Genomic DNA, 22053 nt, shown 5'->3' with positions numbered 1-22053 from the left:
GGTGCTTTCTCTGGTGGAGTATGGGCTCTAGGCTTGGGCTTCAGTAGTTGTGGCACACGGGTTTAGTTGCCTCATGGCATGTGGACTCATCCTGGACCAGGGATCAAGCCATGTCCCCAGCACTGGCAGGCAGATTCCTAACCACTGGACCATCAGGGAGGTCCCTTCCCTCAGCTTTGAGCTAAAGCACTCCTGGTTTCTTTCTTTCTTCTCTGGCCATACCATCTCAGTCTCCTTTGAAGGCTTTCCCTCCTTTACCTGGCCATGAAATCAAATTGGGTGTTCCCTGGGGTCTGTTCTAGGCAGTTGTCTCTTCTCACTCACCCTCTTTTTGGATGATCTTGGCCACCCCAGGCTTCAGTTACTACCTAATGAAGACAACTCACAACTTGATGGCTCCAGCCAGGACCTCTATGCACTCTAGACTTCTAAGCGACTATAAGAAGCATTTTGTTTGGCCTGATATCTCAAAGTTCCCTTTAAAATTGAACTTGTCATCTGCTCCTCTTCCTCCAAAAAACCTCTGTCATGGGCTTCCCTGGTGGCTCAGAGGTTAACACATCTGCCTCCAATGCGGGAGACCCGGGTTCGATCCCTGGGTCGGGAAGATCCCCTGGAGAAGGAAATGGTAACCCACTCCAGTATTCTTGCCTGGAGAATCCCATGGATGAAGAAGCTTGGTAGGCTACAGTCCAAGGGGTCGCAAAGAGTCGGACACGACTGAGCGATTGAACAGAACAGAACAGATTGCTGTATTATGTCTTAAGTTCTCTTGCTGTCCCAGAAATCCAGGAGACATCCTTGATAGGTAGCCTCACTCTTTGTCATTCCATCTGCCATGTCACCGAAAGTCCTGTTGCGTAGCCCCATAAAGATCCTTCCCGTTCTTTCCATCGCTGTTACTGCCATCTTGGTCCTAGCTCCCATCATCTCATGTCTTGGCTCTTAAGGGAGCCTCTAACTGGTCCCAGTCGCCTTGCCCAGACCTCCTATTTGGTCTGACAAACTCTCATCTGTTGTCCACACTCTGGATCTATTTCGTTTGATGTCACCCACCGCATAAAATCCTTTACTCTATTTTTTAAAAAATTTATTCGAGTATAGTTGATTTACAATGTTGTGTGAATTTCTGCTGTACAGCAAAGTGATTCAGTTATGCATATTATATATATATATAGACATACATTATTTTTCATTATTGTTTATCAAAGGATATTGAATATTGTTTCCCGTGCTATACACTGAGACCTTGTTTTTATCCACTCTACAGGTAATTGCTTGCATCTGCTAATCCCAACTCCCAATCCATTCCTTCTCCCGCCCCTCTTCCCCTTAGCAGCCACAGATCTGTTCTCTCTGTTTTGTATATATGTTCATTTGTCATGTTTTAGATTCCACACATAACGGATATCACATGGTATTTGTCTTTCAGACTTATTTCACTTGGTATGATAATCTCTAGGTTCATCCATGTTGCTGCAGGTGGCATTATTTCATTCTTTTTTATGGGTGAGCAATAGTGGTTTTTCCAGTGGTCATGTATGGATGTGAGAGTTGGACTGTGAAGAAAGCTGAGCGCCGAAGAATTGATTTTGAACTGTGGTGCTGGAGAAGACTCTCGAGAGTCCCTTGGACTGCAAGGAGATCCAACCAGTGCATTCTAAAGGAGATCAGTCCTGGGTGTTCATTGGAAGGACTGATGCTAAAGCTGAAACTCCAGTACTTTGGCCACCTCATGCGAAGAGTTGACTCACTGGAAAAGAGTCTGATGCTGGGAAAGGTTGGGGGCGGGAGGAGAAGGGGACGACAGAGAGTGAGATGGCTGGATGGCATCACCGACTCTGTGGACATGAGTTTGAGTGAACTCCGGGAGTTGGTGATGGACAGGGAGGCCTGGCGTGCTGTGATTCATGGGGTCGCAAAGAGTCGGACATGACTGAGCGACTGAACTGAACTGAAGAGCCCTTTGTATATACATACCATATCTTCTTTATCCATTCCTCTGTCATTGGACGCTTAGGTTGCTTCCATGTCTTGGTTATTGTGAATAGTGCTGCTATGAACATAGGGATGAGTGTATATTTTTTTAAAAATTTATTTTATGTTGGAAGATAGTTGATTAACAGTGTTGTGTTAGTTGCATGTATGTTTTTGAATTATAGTTTTGTCTGAATATATGTCCTGGAGTGGGATTGCTGGATCATACGGAACCTGTTTTTAGTTGTTTGAGGAACCTCAGTATTCTTCTCCGTAGTGGCTGCACCCATTTACATTGCCGCAAACAGTGTAGGAGGTTTCCCTTTTCTCCACTTCCTTTCCAGCATTTATTTGTAGACTTTTTAGTGAGGGCCATTCTGACAATGTGAGATGGTACCTCATTGTACTTTTTTTTGATTTCTCCAGTATTTGGCACTGATGAGCCTCTTTGTGTGTGTCTGTTGGCCATCTAAGTCTTCTTTGGAGAAATGTCTATTTAGGTCTTCTGCCCAATTTTTTGTTTGGGTTGTTTTTTGTTATTGAGTTGTATTAGCTGTTTGTATATTTTGAAAGTGAGGCGCTTTTCTCTTGCATTGCTTGCAAATGTTTTCTCCCCTTCTAAGGTTGTCTTTTGTTTACAGTTTCTTTTGCTGTGTAAAAGCTTGTGAGTTTGATTTATATCCCATTTGTTTATTTTTATTTCTGTTGCCCAAGATTTATGTTAGTGAATATTTTGCCTGTGATCTCTTGTAGGAGTTTTATGGTGTCATAGTTTAATGTTGAAGCCTTTAAGCCATTGTGAGTTTATTTTTGTGTATGGTGTGAGGCTGTGTTCTGACTTCATTGATTTATATGCGGCTTTTCGACTTTCCCAGTGCCACTTGCTGAAGCGACTGTCTTTTCCGCATTGTATGCTCTTGCTTCTGTCGAAGATTAATTGACTGTAGGTATGTGGTTAAAGAGGCGGGCATGGCAACCCCCTCCAGCATTCTTGCCTGGAGAATCCCCATGGGCAGAGGAGCCTGGTGGGCTAGAGTCCACAGGGTGGCAAAGAGTTGGACACGACTGAGCGACTAGGCACACACAGCACGTGTGGGTGAAACCCTTTGCTCTTCTTGTAAAGGTGGAAGTCCTTCACTGGGCCCACAGGAGCCCTGTGTGTTCTGTCCCCGCCTGCTGCTCAGTCTCACTTCACGCCTAGGTCCCTCTGGCCCTTGCCATGACACCATTCTTTCTTTCACTTTCCTGGCCTTCAGACCTCACCCTGGCTTCTCCTGCCTTCTGCTCTTGATGGACACACAATGCTGGTGATTGTTGTTCTGTCTTCCTGATGAAGTCACCCTTTTATCATTACGATATGTGCCTTTTTATCTTTGATAATGCTTTCTGTCTTGAAGTTTACTTTGTCCAGTATTAACATAGCCACTCTAGCCCTCTTCTGTTCATCGTTTGCATGTTGCTCATCTTTTTCCATGTGTTTACTGTCACCTTATCTGTCTTAATGTATTTAAGGTGCAGCATATGGCAGGGTTTTGTTTCCTTATCTATCCTGACAATCCCTGCCTTTTAATTGGAATCATAGCCTGTTAACATTTCATTAGCATTTAATGTAATTATTGATATGGTTGGGTTTGTTTGCCATTTTACTTCAGGATTATTAAACTCTGTTGAAAAATAATTTGAATTGACCTATCGACATTTTAGCTTACCGCTTCACATTTTATTTTATAGCGATTGCTCTAGGAATTACAGTATACACCTCTTAACTCTTCAGGGTCTTTGTAGAGTTAATATTGTATCACTTCCTGCGGAATGTCAGCCTTGCTGTTGTAAGAGTCCTACTGTTAACTTGGTTAACGCCTAGTTTGCATTCTGAGGGGAAAAGCAAAGGTGGTTTCTTCAGGGAATTTTTTTCTGACTTTTCAGACTAGGGTAAGCCCCTGTCGAGTGTGCTCTGAGCAGGTGGTGCTTCTCCTTGGGGCCTTTATCACAGTTGCAGTTTGCTCACTATGGAATCCCCAGAACTGAGCACACTACTGTATACTTCAGTGATTAAATGCAGGGCAGCCCTGGCTTGTGGTTCGAAGAAGGCAAAAGATTGCATAATATACTCTGGGGGATAGGAATGGCATTAGGCAAGGCTTAGAGGTGGAAAAGACAATGTTTGTGGCAAGGAATATAATAGTCAAGTAGAATATGGGAAAGTTAAAATATGAAGAAAAAGCTCTAAAATTTTTTTTTATACCAGCAACCACCTTTTACAGAGCACTTAATATGGGGCCAGGCACTGTGCTAAACTCTGCATTTTATCTTATGTAACCTCAGCCCTGTGAGTTATTCTTATCTTACTTTGATTGAGGCGACCCAGGTGCAGAGGTCAGTTTATCTTGTTCTCTGATCTGATAGGTAAGGGCTCTGTATTCAAACTCAGACCTCTGTGATTCAACACTCAGAATGGGAGCGAGGCTGGGGAACGGAGCTCTATTGTGCGAGGTGTCTAATGCCCATCCTTGTGGGTTGTGTGTTTGAGTCCTGGCTGGAGTTAGGTGCAGAGAAGGCCCACAGATGTTATTGAGAATCTACAGAAGGTGGTGCCAGATGCTTCCATTTGTTAACTTCTTCTGAGGGGGAGGAAAAGGAAAGTCTCTGGGGCTATTGAGAAAGGGGAGTGCAGAAAAGGCAGCCTGTTTCAGAAGGATTCATCCGGGGCTTGGGCAGGGTGAGCTCAGGCAAGGTCTGAACCTGGGTGGGAATGGGAGGTGTGAGGCAAGAGAGCAGCGGCCTGGCCTGCTGTGCAGTGGCCGCAGTTGGAGAGATGGCTGTGTTCTTGTAAAGGAAGGACTAGATGTGAGATGTCTTTTGGTAGAAGTGTGCCTCGAACTGGCTAATGTTGAGGTGTGAGGAGAGAAAGATTTTTCCCTCATCTCTTGGGTCATCTGTATCTGCTAAGAACAGAAAGTGTTGCCTGAAGACTGTTGAATTTGGACTGTGATGGGTGTTATCATAGCCTTACTTTTCAAATGGGACCTGCAGACAGAGAAGGCTCTTCTGGAAGAGAGGCAGACAAAGCTAGGGAAAAGAATCAAAAAGGTATTTAAAAATTTTTTTTATTTGGTATCTGTAGTTGCAGATCTTTAGTGGATCTTTAGTTGCAGCATATGAGCTCTAGTTCCCTGAGCAGGGATCAAACCCAGGCCCCCTGCATTGGGAGCCAGAGCCTTAGCCACTGAACTACTCCAGGGAAGTCCCATAAAGCTGTTTTTAAAAATTTTGTTTGTTTGAAGTAAGATTCTGGCTGAGCACAGCCTTTCTGACTTGTGCACAGAGGCACGTTTTTCTACTTCTGCGGCATTGCCATCCGTGGTGGCATTTCATTGACAGTCATTGAGTTAGTTTGTTAGATGCGAGTAGGTGATGGAGGCAGTCGCATGTCTCTGCACGTGTTCTATGCTGTGGATGAGAAGTCTGGAGGAGGTTAACTGTGTGCGCACATCTGTGTGCACACCTGTGTATGTACATTTATTATCTTGCTTTTATGATGGTCTTTGAAAAGTGTGCTAAACTGACTTTCCCCTGTTTTGAGTGAGAAAGAACTCAGCCAGTTTCCAAACTAGACTCAAAATATATTCACTTTCCTGATGAAACACTTACTGAAATTAAAAGATGGCTCTGAAAGTGATCCAAAAAATAACATCATTTTCTGAAGTTCAAGACAGGTGCCCAAGATTTATGGGTGACTTTGTAGTTCACCCAAAGTATTGAAAGTCTGATATTTTTTATCAGTGTCAAATACAAACCTGCACGGTGAATGCTGGCCTTCTGTGTGATCATGGGCCAGTTTCTAGGCTGTTGTTTCTGTTTGTGTCTGGATACTTGTCTCCCTAAAATTTCTTTAAGCCTTATCATTTTATTTTTAAATTTAGATAAAATTTATTTTTATGGTGTTAGATGTTGATTACACATTCTTTTCTATGTACACATGGAAAAATGTGACATTCTTGAAAACCTCTGCCTCTCATTTTAAAACATTTATTTTTAATTGTAGGATAATTGCTCTTCAGTATTGTGTTGGTTTCTGCCATATACCAACATGAAATCAGCCACAGGTATACTGTATATCCCCTCCCTCTTGAACCTCCCTCCCACCTCCCAAAAAATTAATATCCACTTTATGATAAAAAGGAAAAAAACATTTCCAAGCAAGCAGAACTTGAATTTCAGCCTATCGAAGGCTTAACATTTTAGCTGAAGTCAGTGATGAGGTGGGTGAGTCTTCCTTTCTCCATGTTGAGGTTAACTTTGGACCACTTCTGTTTTAAAGATGGTTTCTGTTGAAGCCATCTGCAGCCTGGCCAGGTGCACCCCTGCTCTAGGTCACCAGGTTGGACTGTGGGTACGTGTTCTCAGCTAGTGTTGTCTCCTGGCTGAGTAGATATTAGGGCTCATGCATGTATGTACAGTGTTTTGCCTCTGCTGCTGCTGCTGTTCAGTTGCTCAGTCACGTCTGACTCTTTGCGACCCTGTGGACTGCAGCACGGCAGGCTTCCCTGTCCTTCACTATCTCCTGGAACTTGCTCAAACTCATGTCTGTTAAGTTGGTGATGCCGTCCAACCATCTCATCCTCTGTTGTCCCATTCTTCTGCCTTCAATCTTTCCCAGCATCAGGGTCTTTTCCATGAACTGGTTCTTCACATCAGGTGGCTAAAGTATTGGAGTTTCAGCTTCAACATCAGTCCTTCCAGTGAATGTTCAGGGTTGGTTTCCTTTAGGATTGACTGATTTGATTTCCTTGCTGTCCAAGGGACACTCAAGAATCTTCTGCAGCACCACAGTTCATGATAAAAACATTTAAAACTCAGAGTTCATGGTTGGCACTTTATTTTTTGTCCTCCACATTGTACAGTGGGAAAATTTAACCTCCAGTAGAGCTGGCTCATTGGAAAAGACCCTGATGCTGGGAAAGATGAAGGCAAAAGGGGAAGGAGGCGACAGAGGATGAGATGGTTAGGTAGCATCACCAATTCAATCGATGTGAATTTGAGCAAACTTTGGGAGATAGTGGAGGACAGAGGAGTCTGGTGTGCTGCAGTCCATGGGGTTACAAAGAGTCATTCACAACTTAGCAACTGAACAACAGCTAGAGTTCTTTTACTGAAAATGGTTTGCTACTAAGACCCTGATTAGGGTTGGGTGTGTCCTCAAGTGCTGGGGGCTTTAGTTCTCTCAGCTTTGCAGATAGGCAGAGCAGTAGCTGGTGGTTCTGTTTTTTTTTTTTTTTGAGAATTGTTGACTCAGTTCAGTCGCTCAGTCGTGTCCGACTCTCCGCGACCCCATGAATCACAGCATGCCAGGCCTCCCTGTCCATCACCAAATCCCGGAGTTCACTCAAACTCATGTCCACAGAGTCGGTGATGCCATCCAGCCATCTCACTCTCCGTCGTCCCCTTCTCCTCCCGCCCCCAACCTTTTCCAGCATCAGAGTCTTTTCCAGTGAGTCAACTCGTCGCATGAGGTGGCCAAAGTATTGCAGCTTCAGCTTTAGCATCAGTCCTTCCAATGAACACCCAGGATTGATCTCCCTTAGAATGGACTGGTTGGATCTCCTTGCAGTCCAAGGGGCTCTCAAGAGTCTTCTCCAACACCACAGTTCAAAAGCATCAATTCTTCGGCGATCAGCTTTCTTCACAGTCCAACTCTCAGGTGCAGTAAAACAAGTTTCAGTCTCTATAAGGACCATGGTAAGGACTTTAGCAGTTATCTTCTTTTATTTAGAGAAATCTTTGAAGAGGGTCAAGGCTAGTGCAAGAGGAAGCTATTTGTGTCCCCTGGCTTGGGGATTTTAGAGGCATGCTGTTTTAAAATCTGGAGTCTCTCCCTTCTATTTTTACTTGATTAGATTTGGCAAACGTCTTCAGAGCAAAGTGTCATAAAAGTTTGTAGTTTGAGTTCATATAACGCGTTACATCTTGTTCTGAATCTCTCAGTGCTGCCCTAAGGCCATTAAGTATCCAGGTCCTACCTCATTTTTTCAAATTGGGTTCTTCACGCGTCCTGGGGTCAGACAGAATGTTTTTCCTTTAAAGGGGGTATGTTGCTGCGTTACTGGAGTTTGAGAAACGCTGTACAATCAACAATAGTAAACACTCTGGAATTCGCATCTTACTGTGAACTGGTTGCTTGGATTCCTGCCATCAACTTTCACTCTTCAGAAACTTTAGGAGAAAAAGCATCATGGAGCATGTTCTGGTTGTGACATTGTGGTTTTTACCCATTTCCCTTAGTTTCTCTAGGAAGCTGACCTAAAGTTTTGTGTGATTAAACTTTAACAGAAGTGCCCACCAGGCTTCTGTTTTAGCTCTCTGTGCTTTCTGATACAACTGAGTACTCTGCAGCCCTGGTGTTTTTATTAGTGTGTCTATGAGAAGTTAAGTGAAAGAGAAATCTTCCTGACTGGTTTCCTTCCTGGGTGTGTGTGTGTGTGTGTGTGTGTGTGTGTGTGTGTGCAGCTTTGTGTGTGTGCTTTTGCAGTAGGAGGGGTGTGTGGCAGAGAATTTGGACCAGGAATCTCCTGTTCCTGAACTAAGACGGAGCACCCAGGTTCTTCCCGGTGGTTGTTGCCAGACATGGGGGCCCTGGTTTTCTAGAAAGCCATGAACTCCAAATATTTACATCAGTGGTTCTCAAAGTGTGGTCCCTGGATCCGCATGACTGATCTAGTAAGCTATGAGAAATTCAGATTCTTGGGCACTGCCTCCCTTCGCAACCCCCCACCCCTTACCTCCTGAATTGGAGAGTCTCAGGGAGGGGCCCAGGCAGTGGCTATTCTTTAACAAACTCATCAGGATTCTGATGCTTGCAAAAGTTTGAGAACCATTCACTGCTCAAGGTCAGGGTCCTTTTAATTTCTGAAGCAAAACCTTTTGCATTCCTTAGTGCTTGACTGTAGCATCAGGTTATCACTTCCCTGAAGCAGAAATGGGACACAAAAACAGCAGTAATACTAATTGCTGGCTATTCACAGTGGTTGGGAACTGGATTCTTTTGAGTTCTAAACCACAATATGATCTTTCTTATTTCCTCAGCTGGGATATGGAGGTAATAGTAGTGGAAACCATACTAGCCCTGTTTCACAGTTGAGGAAAGTGAGGCCCAGAAACAGTTCCAAAGCTTGCTTTGAGTCACTTTTATTTTTCAGGTTTATATATTTTTTAAAAAATTTAAATGTAGTTTTAATTGGAGGATAATTGCTTTACAATTTTGTGTTGGTTTCTGCCATACGTCAACATGAATCATCTCTAGGTATACATGTGTCTTCTCACTCTTGAATCTCTCTCCACCTCCCACCCCACACACCCCTTTTGGTTTTCACAGAGTGCTGGATTGAGTCGCTCTTAACTGGAGTCGGAGGTTCAGATTCAGATGGTCTGAAGGCAGTGGGCTCTGCCTTCCCTCTTGTGTGCGTTTCCTAACCCTGGGGTCAGCACGGCCTTCACCTGTAACACAGCTGGGGGCCACTGGGGGGCTGCAGTGGCTGGAGTTGGACATCCAGTTGTCAGTCTTGTGTTGTAGCAGGAGCGGGGCCTGTGTGACGCTCCATGTTTCTGAAATCTGGATTTCTCTTTTCAGAGGCAGGGCTTTAAAAGCAGTCCCTCTCAGTACACTTTGGTTTTCAGCCGGGGCATGTGGCACTCTGGAGGCAGGTGTTGACTGTCGCTGTGATGCGGGGGTCATTGCCGTTTAGTGGGTGGGGCCAGGGGTCCTCAGTGTGGACATTCGGGCTCAATGAAGAATTGTCCTTCACTGCACTGGACTCTCAGATTACCAACAAACCTTCAAAGTCGCTTTCCCAGGTGGGAATCTACATATGATCTTTTTTTGCTTGATTATAATACACATTCCCCTTACATGCATGCGTGCTTAGTTGCTTCAATCGTATCTGACTCCTTGCAACCCCGTGGACTAGAGCCCGCCAGGCTGCTCTGTCTAAGGGATTCTCCAGGCAAGAATACTGGAGTGGGTTGCCATTTCCTCCTCCAGGGGATCTATACACTCAGAATATACCAAATCTCTGGGAAATATAACTATTGAATTTTTAATATATTGGGAGAAGAGTTAATTTTGTTAGTTTGAAACTTTTACGAGGTGTTTTCTCCATTTCAGAAAGTTTACGCCATGCTGTTTCTGATAATTTGAGACGGCAGTGCAATCCACCTGTATCAGTCTGCATTTTTGTGGTGGCTGCCTTAGGGTGATTCTGGGTATAGGAGCATACATTTACTAACTCTTCATGTCTCCTAAGGCCCACTTCTCCAAATGAACTGCCTGGAGATCTATGGAGTTGATTGAGGGAGGGCCCAGGTGAGGCCAGCACAGCGGCCCATGGGCCACACTTCTTGGGTGGTGGAGGTCCAGTGGCGCATTCCTCAGGGTTTTCTTTTCAAGTGCCTATGTTGTTATAACTTACTTTTGTTAAAAAATATTTTTTTAGAGTGAGGGCATTACATTGATTAAAAAGAAAACGTTATTGTCTATGAATTTCATTTCAGACTTGGGGGAAAAGGGCATTTAAAACTACTTGCCTTTAGGATAGTGCCTTGGGCTTGATGGGGAGAAGCCACAGCTCTGGGAGGTGAAGTGATTCTAGTCATAAATCCAAACAGAATTAGGGACCCCAAGTTCATGGGGTAGTGAGTCACAGTGTGCTTATATTAATTGTTCAAAACAGATTATCATACACTTATTTATTCTTTCAACAAATCTGTATTGAGTGCCTTTGTGTGCTCTGTGCCAGCCACTGCTCTGGGTTCTTGGCATGATTGTTTGATTCTTTGGCGTGATTATTTATGAACAACATAAAGACCCCTGTCCTCACAGATCTTACCTGCTGGCGGGGGTGACAGACAGGACAGGGATTTTAGGTGGTAAGTGCTGTGTACTGTTGGAAGATTAGGAGTGCTAGGGTGAAGGGAATGGGGTGAGCAGTTCCAATTTCAGATAGAGTCATCACATTTCTCATTGAGAACATGACTTGAGGTGGTCAGGGAGTTGGCCATGTGGAAACCAGGGGGAAGAGACAGGGGGAGAAGAGACGGCGCAAGGCCCTGAGGCTGGAGAAGGTCCAATGGAAGGCTTGAGGAGCTGGCCGGGGGTGGGAGGGTGGGTAGGTGTGTGGCTGGAGAGGAGTGTGCAAGGAGAGGGTGATCAGGGATGAAGTCTGAGAGGTGTCAGGGACTTGCAGCACCTTATGGGGCTCCTTCTCCCTTTCTGAGGTGCAGAGTTACTGCAGATTTTGGGGAGGGTCACCATCTCACTCAAGTTTTGCAAAGCTCCCCGTGGCTGCTGTGTTGAATGTGGCCTTAAGGGAACAAGAGTCCAAGCAAGGAGGCCAGTTAGGAGCCACTGCAGCGTTCAGGTCCGAGATGATGGTGCCCCTGACCCTGGGGGAGGCGTCGATGGTGGTGAGGAGTGGCCGGATTCCAGATGCAGTTTTGTGAAATTCTAAATGCAGGATTCGAAAATTCTCAGCTCTCATGCTTCCCAGCAATACCTGTATGGATCTGAGTTTGAGGGAAATCCGATGTGGCTGACAGATGTGTTACCATGGTTCCATGTTCTTTCTTCTGGGGATTATGTGTGTGAGAGAGAGACAGACAGATATGGCTGTCCAGGCCAGTGGTTAGCAGTCAGTCACAACAAGCAGCTAGCCAAACAGGGGTTTGTTGTTGTACAGTCTCTTTGCATTCCCGTGGGCTGCAGCATGCCTGGCTTCCCTGTCCTTCATCGGAGTTTGCTCAGATTCATGTCCATTGAGTCGGAGTTTAGAATAGAAAGTGAAGTGGCACTAAATGGAGCTAGTTGGTCCTGAAAGCCTCACACATTTCCTCTTAATTAAGCCAGGACGTATCTTCCATGAAAACGTATGCTATTACTCAATTAGTGTTTCTTGTGTTACTCTGATGGTAAAGCAAAGATAAGAATTCAATTTCCTTGTCCTGTTCTCCTCACGACCCGATGCGTCCCCCTTCTTCCTTAGACTCTGAGACTGCAGAAATCCCGTTAGCGTGCTTGCTTTATTTCAGTTGACCGATGCCTTTCTGACTCAAAATTTGCATTATGTAGTTTTGCCCTAGATTTCCAAATAATTAATTTGGAAATGCAGGAGCAGTTTAAGATGTCTTCTGATACGAACGTGCAGTTCATTTCCTGTGCAGATCCCGATTCTAGCGACTTTTGTGCTGGAAGGAGACTTGATTACCCGAGAGCTCGGTTTCCTCTGGTGGAGTCTTCTGAAAGCCCACCAAAACTGGGGCTGGCGGAGGTATTAGGCAGAGGTCACGCAGTTAACTCAGGTGACATGGCAGGACTCCAGGAGACCCCAGTTCTCACCCAAGGTGACCTTGCAGGAGCTGTTTGTCACTAATGATTTTGACCTAAGGCTTCCTGCCTAATCATAGCAGTGATTTGATCAGTTGTGTTGTTGTTTGTTTGTTTTAATTTTACACATGGAACAATTATTTGGAAAGAATTAAGTGTATATTCTCATTCTTGGGCTGTGGCTACCATTAACCCAGCTGGCACTGAGACTATTTCTTGGCCTGAAGTGAGAGGAGCAAAAGGTAGCTTCATTTACTGCATCTTTTCTCTTTTAGTTCGGTTAACAGTGATATGAGCAGGGGAACGTCGTGGTTTTTTTTTTTTTTTAAATGCCTTGGGCTATTTTTGATGTGTTGTGACCTTGGTAAGGAAAGTTTTTCTATGTCTATCTCGTAGGAGATCTTTTTAAGAAGGGTAAGAGTTGTGGCTGTGTATTTTTAGACCACATGTTCATGTGGCATATGTATTCTGGTGCATAGTGTCATGGAAATTTCTCTTCCTAGTCTAGGATTGAAAAGTTGGCCTTTCAGCGCTGGCTTTGTCCAGTTACTGTCCTAGCTTAGCCTCACTCTTTTCATCTGTAAAATGGGCGTGAAGACACACGCCTCCCGTCCGCCTCAGATTTGGTAAAGATGAAGTGAACCAAAATATATGAAAGAACTTGGCAAGTTCTAAACTTTCCTTCAGTTGCAGGACTGTGGTGTTGTGTGGTTAGCACAAGCCTTGTGCCTAGGAACCCTTCATTTCTGTCTTGAACTCACTATGGGGTGTTGGGTACTTGAGTGAGCCAGTTTTCTGGAATAATGAACAGATATGCATAGGGGCTGGCAAGGGGTGTGGAGTCAGATTGTGGGCTTTCTAGAAGCAGTTCTAGTTTAGAGTCTATGATTTTATGTTTATGGGAGAGGGGTTGCTTTGTTTTTCTTTCTCCAATTTGTTAGTGAATTATTTTTATCTGCAGGCAGCAGTTGTTAACATTTTGCCACCTTTGCTTTCTCTCTCTCTGCACATTTATGTATTGATTTTTAGACCCCTACTTCTGCTTTCCTTGGGGAGCGTTCAGCAGCTCTCTTCTACAGAGTATCGTGAAGTTTGTCGTTCCTCAGGCTGCGGGAGACTGGCTTCAGTTGGAGCTTTTACATCCTTGGGACTAATCAGTACCTTTTCTCCAACAGGATGAACTTACCGCAGTGAACGTAAAGCAAGGCTTCAACAATCAGCCAGCCTTTACTGGAGATGAACATGGCTCAGCTAGAAATATTGTAATCAACCCATCAAAGGTAATGCTCATTGTTTCCTAAAACTTATGAAATATGTACGTGAAACCCTTGGTAACTAATGTTGATACATTTGTGTTATTTAAGCCATGATCCACATTCACAGTTCCCCCAGATATCCTTTGTGGTGTCGTGCCCCAGGGTCCCCTCAGGGATCACGCTTTGCTTTCGGCTGGCGTGTCTCCTAACCATATTTTAATCCAGTGCAGTACTGCTCTCCAGATTCCCTCACTGACTGAGTCCAGTTGTTTCTCTTTTTGTCTAGTACTATAGTCTAGATTTGTTTGATTATTTCCTCATGACAAGAGTCAGGTTATGTATTTTTGGTAAGACTACATTGCGTATCAGGAGATGTGCAGTGTTAGTTTGCTGATTATTGGTTATACTGTTTGATCACTTAGGGTGGTGTCTGCCATCTCTTTCTATTGCAAAAGTTGTCATCTTTTCCTCGTTGGAATCTCCACAGGGTGCTGCTTTGAGACTATAGGAATATCCTATTCTGCAATAAAATTTTATGCTATGATTTTAGCATCAATTGATGGTTCCTGATGGTGGTTGCAAAAGCAAAAATGCTGGTTTTGTAGTTGTTGTTCCTTTTTTGTTTAATAGTTGGCATTCTTTTGTAAAGGACACTGCATTTTAAGGGGTTCACTTTGAACCCCTGAACTCTTTTATTAAAGTCAATTGTATTCAGTTTTCTTTTCGATGCTCTCATTGTCTCACATTTGGCCAGTAGGGGCAACTTTAACCTAGTTCTTGGGCCTTTCTGACATATCTCTGTTGTGTCATCATTTCCTCACTTTTGACACAATAACATTGTCCAGGGCCATCTTGTTCTTTTCCTGCCCCAGCCCAGACCTTGGTGCCTGGGTTGCTCAAGGCAACTAGTGTTGCAACGTCTAGGGCCTTTCAATGGACAGAGATGACAGATTTATTTAGATTTCTTTCCTTCTTCCTTCCCTCCCTTCCTCCTTTCCATCTGTCCATTCTAACTCAGGTACCACAGAGTTTTTCCCTTACTTGTCCCTTTTCCATCACTGTGTCTCCTTTCAAAGCGGGAACCCTGGATCCCAGCAATATCGACTTGTTTATTCACTTATTCTATCTTCCAATATACATAAAAAAAGTGAAGTCGCTCAGTCGTGTCAGACTCTTTGAGACCCCGTGGGCTGTAGCCTACCACACTCCTTCATCCATGGGATTTTCCAGGCAAGAATACTGGAGTGGGGTGCCATTTCCTTCTCCAGAGCATCTTCCCAACCCAGGGATTGAACCTGGGTCTACCACATTGTAGGCAGACACTTTACCGTCTGAGCCACCAGGGAAGTCCTCACTGAGTCCAGTTATACATAAAAAGTTCCAGAATAAATTATAGCAGTGTCATTCCAACAGCAATATTAATTCTGTAAAGTCTGCAATTCCTCTACCATGCTTTTTGTCTTTAGACTAACTTTAAGTTCATTTTCATTAAGAAAATGTAGTCAGTGTTGTGTTAAAAATGTTTCTTGAATTAAGTCTTTTTTCTGTGTAATTATGTTAACAATTAGATAGATAGATTTATCTGTTTCTATTTGTATTCTATTAAGGTTTGGTTTTTCGTCCTTTCTGAGTTATTTCTGTTTTCAAATATTGAAATACTTTTACTCATTAAATTGAAAAAGCATGCATTCAGATAAAAAGAAATCAAGCATACAGATGAATTTCTATTCTTGTTTTAACCAGAGATAAGCATTGTTAAAAATTTGTGTATTATTTCAGATCTCTTTAAATGCACACATGTATACACAAGCATATGTAATTTGCGAAACTGGCAACTGAAATATTTAGTAGGAAAGGCTGTTCACTTCAATGTGATTTGTAATAGCAAAAATTTGAAACACTCTAATTGTCCATCAACAGGGACTTGATTAGATACAATGTGGGTATCCACACAGTACATTATTATGTGTCTGTGAAAAGGAATGAGGACACTCTCCATATGCAAATATGGAAGGAAGGATCTCAGATTTACTCAGTGTAGATAATGAGGTATAGATAAGAGAAAAATACATTTGTGTTTGTTTGGGTATATTCACACGTGAAGAAAAACTGGAAAGACATAAACTAATCAAGGTGGTTACTTGGAGGCAGGCATTGGGAGCTGGGAATGAGGCTCTTAACTTTTTTTTGATTTTGGAATAGTGTGAATATATTGCTGTTAGAATAAAATGTATGGTCATGTTTTTATTTATTTATTTTTGAGTTCTGTCATGAATTTTCTCTGAGCTTGTTTTTTGGGAAGTTTGACTTTGCTTACAGTTATTCGTGAAATTTGTTAGGAAGTAAAACATATATACAGTCCCTGTGTTCCATTGCTATTATTAAATACATAGAAAAGAGTATAATGGCAAGAGATTGCCCAGAATTTTTTAAAATATAATTTTTGCAAAGCTCTTTAATGATTGGCTTGGTTTAATTGAATAGTCTCTTCAGATCACTGTAGATATTCTTGATAGTTCTCAGACTAGTTTAAAATTGTTTTATGCCTTTATTTTGATTAAACTGCTCATACATAATTGCAAATAAGGACTCTTTTAAATATAAAACAATCGACATGGGTAGGTGTTTCATGTCATTGGTGCAAAGACCAAATACTGCTTGAGAAACTTGCTTATTTTCAAACAACTGTTTTTTGCTGAATTTTTACATTTAATTTATTCTCTGGATATTCTGCACACTTTGCTTAAAAAATAAAACCATACTGTGAATTTAAGAAAAATAAAGTTCAGACTTATTTCTTTTTCTAATTACTATAATTTTTATTGCCGTATTACATCAACTTAGCAAAACAAACTTTTTCACTGTATATCAATCTCAAGGAACAGGAGACGCCAGTTCACATTAGAAAAGTTGTACCAGTTATTCACCCTGGTAGATAGACTTGGCTAATTGTTTCCAGCTGTGCTCCAGCCTATAGACGAATGGTTCATCGAGTAGTGAGCAATAACCAAGGCAGTGATTCTTACCCTGCTGCAGCATGGTAGGCATTTTGTTTTAGTCACGGTTGCCGCTGTCTGCTAACCTTATTGAAGGTCTCTATTAGAAACTGTTGTCCACATCCTGGTACTAAAGAATTTCCAGAGGACACAGTGTGATGCTGTGGTAGGATTCTGGGAAATTCCAACAGGTCTTCTGTGTATCCTCACTGAGTTTTCTGATATTACTCAGCCCCTCCCCTCTGGTCCCTGTCTCTCTCCTTTGTCCTCTTTAAGCGTGGTTAATTTGAAAATGCTAGTCATTCACAGAGGCTCCCTTTGCTACTTTGTTCCATTCAGAGCAAGTAACATTAGCTTTCTCTTGAAATGCCTGTACTCATGAAATTGGCAGCTCGATCAAAAACGTTGAATATTTAATTGAACCTTTTGTAATTTGCCATTTAAATAAATTAGATTTCTCTAGACTCATTTTTTTTTTTTTAAAGGCACTGAGTGTAAATACAGAGTTTCCTTTCCAAAAATACATGCTATTAAGATAAAACAAGGAAAAGAATGATCACTGTGTGATTACTAGGTTCTGCTGTTGTATGCAACACCTCATAGGAAAAAGATTCTCTCCAAATGGGTGTGTATTATGAAAAAGACATAGAGCTGAAGATTAAAGCAGAACCCCTTCTCTTGAAATTTATTCAGTATGTAATTAATTATATCTTACAGAGATTTTCAAAGGTGCTTCCCCCCCGCCCCCCCCCACTGCTTGTGAGTAGTGAAACAAAGGTGCTCTGGGGAGCTTATGTGTTATGTTAGTGTAAGGAAATTACATCTCTTGGCTTCAAGGTCTCAAATTCCTCTTTTATTTTCTGATGGACTCTTTGAAGATTTTCACTTAATGCAAATAAAATATTAATATGTACATTACTAACATTCTTGCTTTTTGTCTTTAAACTTTTTCCTTTTTTCCCTTCCACAGATCGGAGCTTATTTTAGCAGCATATTAGCTGAGAAACTAAAGCTTAACACTTTCCAGGACACCGGAAAGAAGAAACCACAAGTTAATGCTAAAGATAATTATTGGCTGGTTACCGCTCGATCCCAGAGTGCAATTCATAGCTGGTTCTCTGACTTAGCAGGAAATAAACCACTTGCTATTTTGGCAAAAAAGGTATTTAAGTATTTCTTGCATTGTTTTCCTTGTGGCCTTATAGAAATGAAACTATTTGGGATAATGTTGAAGTGTATATTTCTTTTCCCCAGTTCTCTCCACAACTCAGAGTTTCAGTGGCAGGTGTGTTCTGCTCATAGGCTGTTGGCCCTTCATTTTGGTGGCATGTGGTGCCAGGGACATCTGGAGACCTGAACATGCCACACAGGAAGCTGTTGATATGGTAGACAGGGTTTTAAAATCAAGAACAGGCAGTGAGACTTCATTTATTCCTGTTACATTCTCAGTTTTCTTAGGCTATGGTGTCCAAAATGCATTGAATAGAAATCCTTGCTTTAATGTTATTTCCTTGTCTTGAAAAGCGTCCATCCAGATTTTTAACCTAAGTCTCTTTCTGAACAAGTGAGATAAAAGATAGTGATTCTGTGTGTGCGTGAAGAACATCTTTGAAAAAGTTTCAGAACAAAATGGGGCAGTTTTATTCATAGTCCCCAGCTTTTTGGAGGAGGGGGGAGTGGAGGGAGGGAAGGGAGGCTTCTTTTAGGATCTTTGCCTTTGATCATTTTCCTCAAATGGGAAGTATTGCACACACTCAACAATCTTATAGTCCCAATAATATAAAACGTCCTTTGAAATTTAGATGAGAGCCAGAAACCTCCCTCTTAGTCTTGATCTCTGACTTCTTACATACCTTTCAAATAATTCCCAGGTCTTTCTCATCTCCCCTGAAACCCTTTAGTTTCAGGAGAGCCCATCTTCCATTCTTAAAGTTTCACGAATGGCTTGGTGCAGGCTCAGGTGAGAGGAGAGCCCTTTGTGTATTTACTTGTTTGTTTTCTAAAGCAACTCTTTCAAAATAGTGCCTGTAGCTCCCATTGGCTCCATTTTGCCCTAATGTCAGAGCATCATGTTGCCTTTCATAGATGCTAGTGCTTAAAGGCAACTGAAGTCCTTGCAAAGCACAATCATCAGCATAACCCCCTCTTGCTACTCAGGGAGAGCCTCTCTCTCAACACAGGCTGAACCACATAGCATTTCTTTTCCACTGTTCAACATTTACCACGTGGGCCCACAGGGGCGTGTGAATTGTGTCTGAAGACCACAGAAGTCAGAGGCCATCCTTCAATACTTGATGTATTTCTACCAATAGTTCATACCCTCCATGTGGGTTAGTACCTTCCACTCCTATGTAGCCAGCCTGATGTCTTTCTTTTCAGGTTTGCCTTTTTTGTAAGCTTTTAGAAAGCGTTTTTTGGGGATATTTCCTGCAGGCAAATACTGGTGAGGAATTGATGCCCTTGCTTTAGGGGTGTAATGGCCTCTCATCTTTATGGAGGGCGATGAATTGTGGTGCAGTGTATTAGCCACTGTTCTTCTCTCTTTATTAGGAGCTGCCTCTGGCCAAGTCAGGTGTCCCTCAGGTAAGCCCTGACATTAATTCTGTTTGCAAAGTTAAAATATATTTTCCTTGTAAAGCCATTGGATATACTTTGACTTATTCATTTCTTGGGCATTTCAAGAGCCATTCCTTCCTATCCCTTCCTCAGCATTTCATTCTCCTGAGATGGTGACAGTTCTATAGAACTGGGTAGAAAATGGCATTTTCCACATAGGAAGTTTACATACATCTTGTGTAATTTCTAATATTTATCTGTGAGGTGGCTTGGTACAGAAGAGCTTCATTTTCCTGTTAAGATCCTGAGTCATCCTTCCAGCTCTGATCTAGAGTTGAAAATAGTTTCCTGTATGGGACAGGATCAAGTTTCCGGACCTGGTTTTCTGCTACTGTGAAGCTCCACAGCACCCCAGGTGTTTAGCCTCAGAGAGGTCATCAGTGACCTACAAAAGGTGTCTTAATTTAATCATGGTCATAGCTAGATTTGGAAAAGGAGACTTCTTGCTTCTGGGGATATCCTCTAGTCTTTGGAACAGACCACTAGGAACGATGTTTTTCACTTCTGGTGACTTTGATTACTGTGGTCTCAGGAATTTCTGTTTGCCTCTATCACTGCCCAGCAAACGGGATGCCGATGGTAAGGAGCTTGCAAAGAGGAAAGTGATACAGGGTGGCCCTTTGGCCAGTGGAAGACCACCACGTGCTAGGTGTCTTACTTTTCTTTTGGTACTTAGATGCAATTCCAGCTTGATTTAGAAACCAAACAGCTGCCCGGTGACTGCCTGGGTTCAGCTACAAGTTGAAGTCAGATGGTTTCTTGGCTGAAAATGGAATCCATCTCTGTAGGAAGTCATACTTTAGTCAGTGTAAACATATTTTCCTTCCTGAGTTGGCCCAAACTGTAAATTTGACAAAACCATCAAAATGTGTTTTCTTCCTTAATTAAATAACTTTCTTCACATATGTTCTTCTGAATTCCAAAGCCCTTGATTTGAGCCAACCGTTTTTCTTAGGGTTCTGCCAGCAAGGGCAGTGAGCTACAGGTTTACCTTGTGCTGTTCATGGAAGACTCAGCTTTGCCTGCTATTTCATCTAAACCTTTTGCATGATCAAAATGTACCCCTCCCCCCCACTCCTTCTTGTCAGTTACTGCTCAAAAGAAATCCTTTAGACTTCTATAAAGATACTGTTAGTAATACTTCTATGGAGATGCTAACTTTACTTTTTGCATTTGCTTTATTTTTAGGCCTTGATTTTGTATATAATATATAGTCTTTTGGTACATCTTACCTAGCGGGGAACCTGACCTTGACAGCTAAAATTTAACTCCCTGATACTGCACTGCTTGCCCTAGTGAAAAATACAGCAGTCTGGTCTTGTGCTTTTTCTCTCCCCTGCCTAAGTGATAGTAAACCCAAGCCTTGTGCTCCCTGAAAGATGTGTCTTGTAAGCTAAATGTTCAGGAAATTTTCTTGTTAAAATATCTCACTGTGATCCACAGAGAGGACGTTTTACAGCTTTAGGCTGTGTCAGTTTCACCTCCTTTTTAGTTGTGTGGGATGTAGTTGCCTCTGTCATGGGAGTTACATTCTAAAGTCAGCAACCACGGCAGGAATAGTACAGGGTCAGAAGTCTGTTACATTGACCATAAAATGCAGTGTATGGACACACTGCATCTCAGGGTCCAACCAGGCAGCTTTCCTTCATCATTGGAGCAGCCTGACGTTTCTTTGGGAAGAACCAGGTACAAAAGATATCTTGTTTTGAAGGGCTATGTACAAAAACCACTTTTTAATTCTAGGATTACACTGTACCGAGATTGTGAGTTGTCAAGTTTGTGACATATGTATAATGCAAAAAATCCACTGTCTAAGCCACTGGCTAACTAAGAAAAATGCCATGCTATATGAATCAGTTAGCTGGTTTGAAGCTTTGATTTTTCAAGACAAAATCGAGCAAGACTTTGGGGCATAGAAACCATGGCTAGTGATCTTCATAATTGTGGTTTCCAGAATTTTCTTAGGAGAGGGTAGAGGCTTGAGAATATTTTGGGGGGCATGGAGAAATCTTTAGAACTGCAGCAATGAAAGTTGTTATAGTTTTGATAAACGTAATTTTTTTGCTTTATCCTCCTCACCCTGCTGTGAAGTGGACAGGGTCAGTTTATCTCATTCATACATGAAGAGCCTGGGAGTGATGGATTTAATCACACAGACTAGGGCCAGGAATGAAATACAGAGGTACTCATTGCTGCTGGGGGCTGGGGGTGGGACAACGCCTGCTTCTCCATCTCACTTTTCCCAAACTGCTGTGTTGCAGCCAGCGTGCCCTTTGTCCACTGTGTTACCCTGTATTCATAAATTGGATAGATATGTATAGATGAATGGACTCTTCCTAGGGTATTTATGAGGAATTCTACAAGACCAGATTAACTCTTGCAAGCCATTCAGCAGTACATTGGGATACTAATTTGCTAAATAGTACCTTTGTGGTCTGGAAGAAATAATTAACTGCCTCAAGTGCCCACTTTCAACCAGTGAATTAATTACCCAGCTATTTCTAGCGCCGTGTTTATTAGGCAGATTCGCTGAGCCATCATTTTAGCCTCTATTTAAAATTTTGGGCTACAGGCTCTTTTAGAAGCTTTCTGGAAATTTTCATTCTTATGAAATGGTACAGTTGGAAAGCTTTATACAAAAATGCCCTTCAATAATATACAGAGTGGGGATAGCTTTTCTCATGATCTGTCCTTTCCAATTTTGATATTAAACTCCTTGGAGGACTGTCATGAAATTATTTCCCTCTATTGTTGATGCGAGAAGTAGCTTTCAGCATCTGAGAGCTTGAAAATAATTTGTTTTTATAAATAAGAAAGCACAACTGATAAAACT

At 42.4% G+C, this 22053-nt stretch overlaps 1 protein-coding gene across 1 annotated transcript in view; it reads left to right on the top strand.

Annotated features, from left to right (window-relative positions):
• The window catches only part of MED12L (mediator complex subunit 12L), a 378565-nt gene that overhangs the window by 31400 nt on the left and 325112 nt on the right, over positions 1-22053 (top strand). Inside the window, exons 3-5 of the mRNA XM_088839846.1 lie at positions 13528-13632; positions 17575-17766; positions 19155-19187. Of these exons, the coding sequence (XP_088695972.1) occupies positions 13528-13632; positions 17575-17766; positions 19155-19187 (330 nt within the window). The remainder of the gene's footprint in view (positions 1-13527; positions 13633-17574; positions 17767-19154; positions 19188-22053) is intronic.

The sequence above is a fragment of the Moschus berezovskii genome, chromosome 1 (genome assembly GCF_049115385.1).
Source record: "Moschus berezovskii isolate FMDL1 chromosome 1, NW_MosBer_1.0, whole genome shotgun sequence".
Taxonomy (NCBI): domain Eukaryota; kingdom Metazoa; phylum Chordata; class Mammalia; order Artiodactyla; family Moschidae; genus Moschus; species Moschus berezovskii.
Note: the sequence above shows the minus strand (reverse complement) of the source record. Positions and strands in the feature narration are given on the sequence as shown.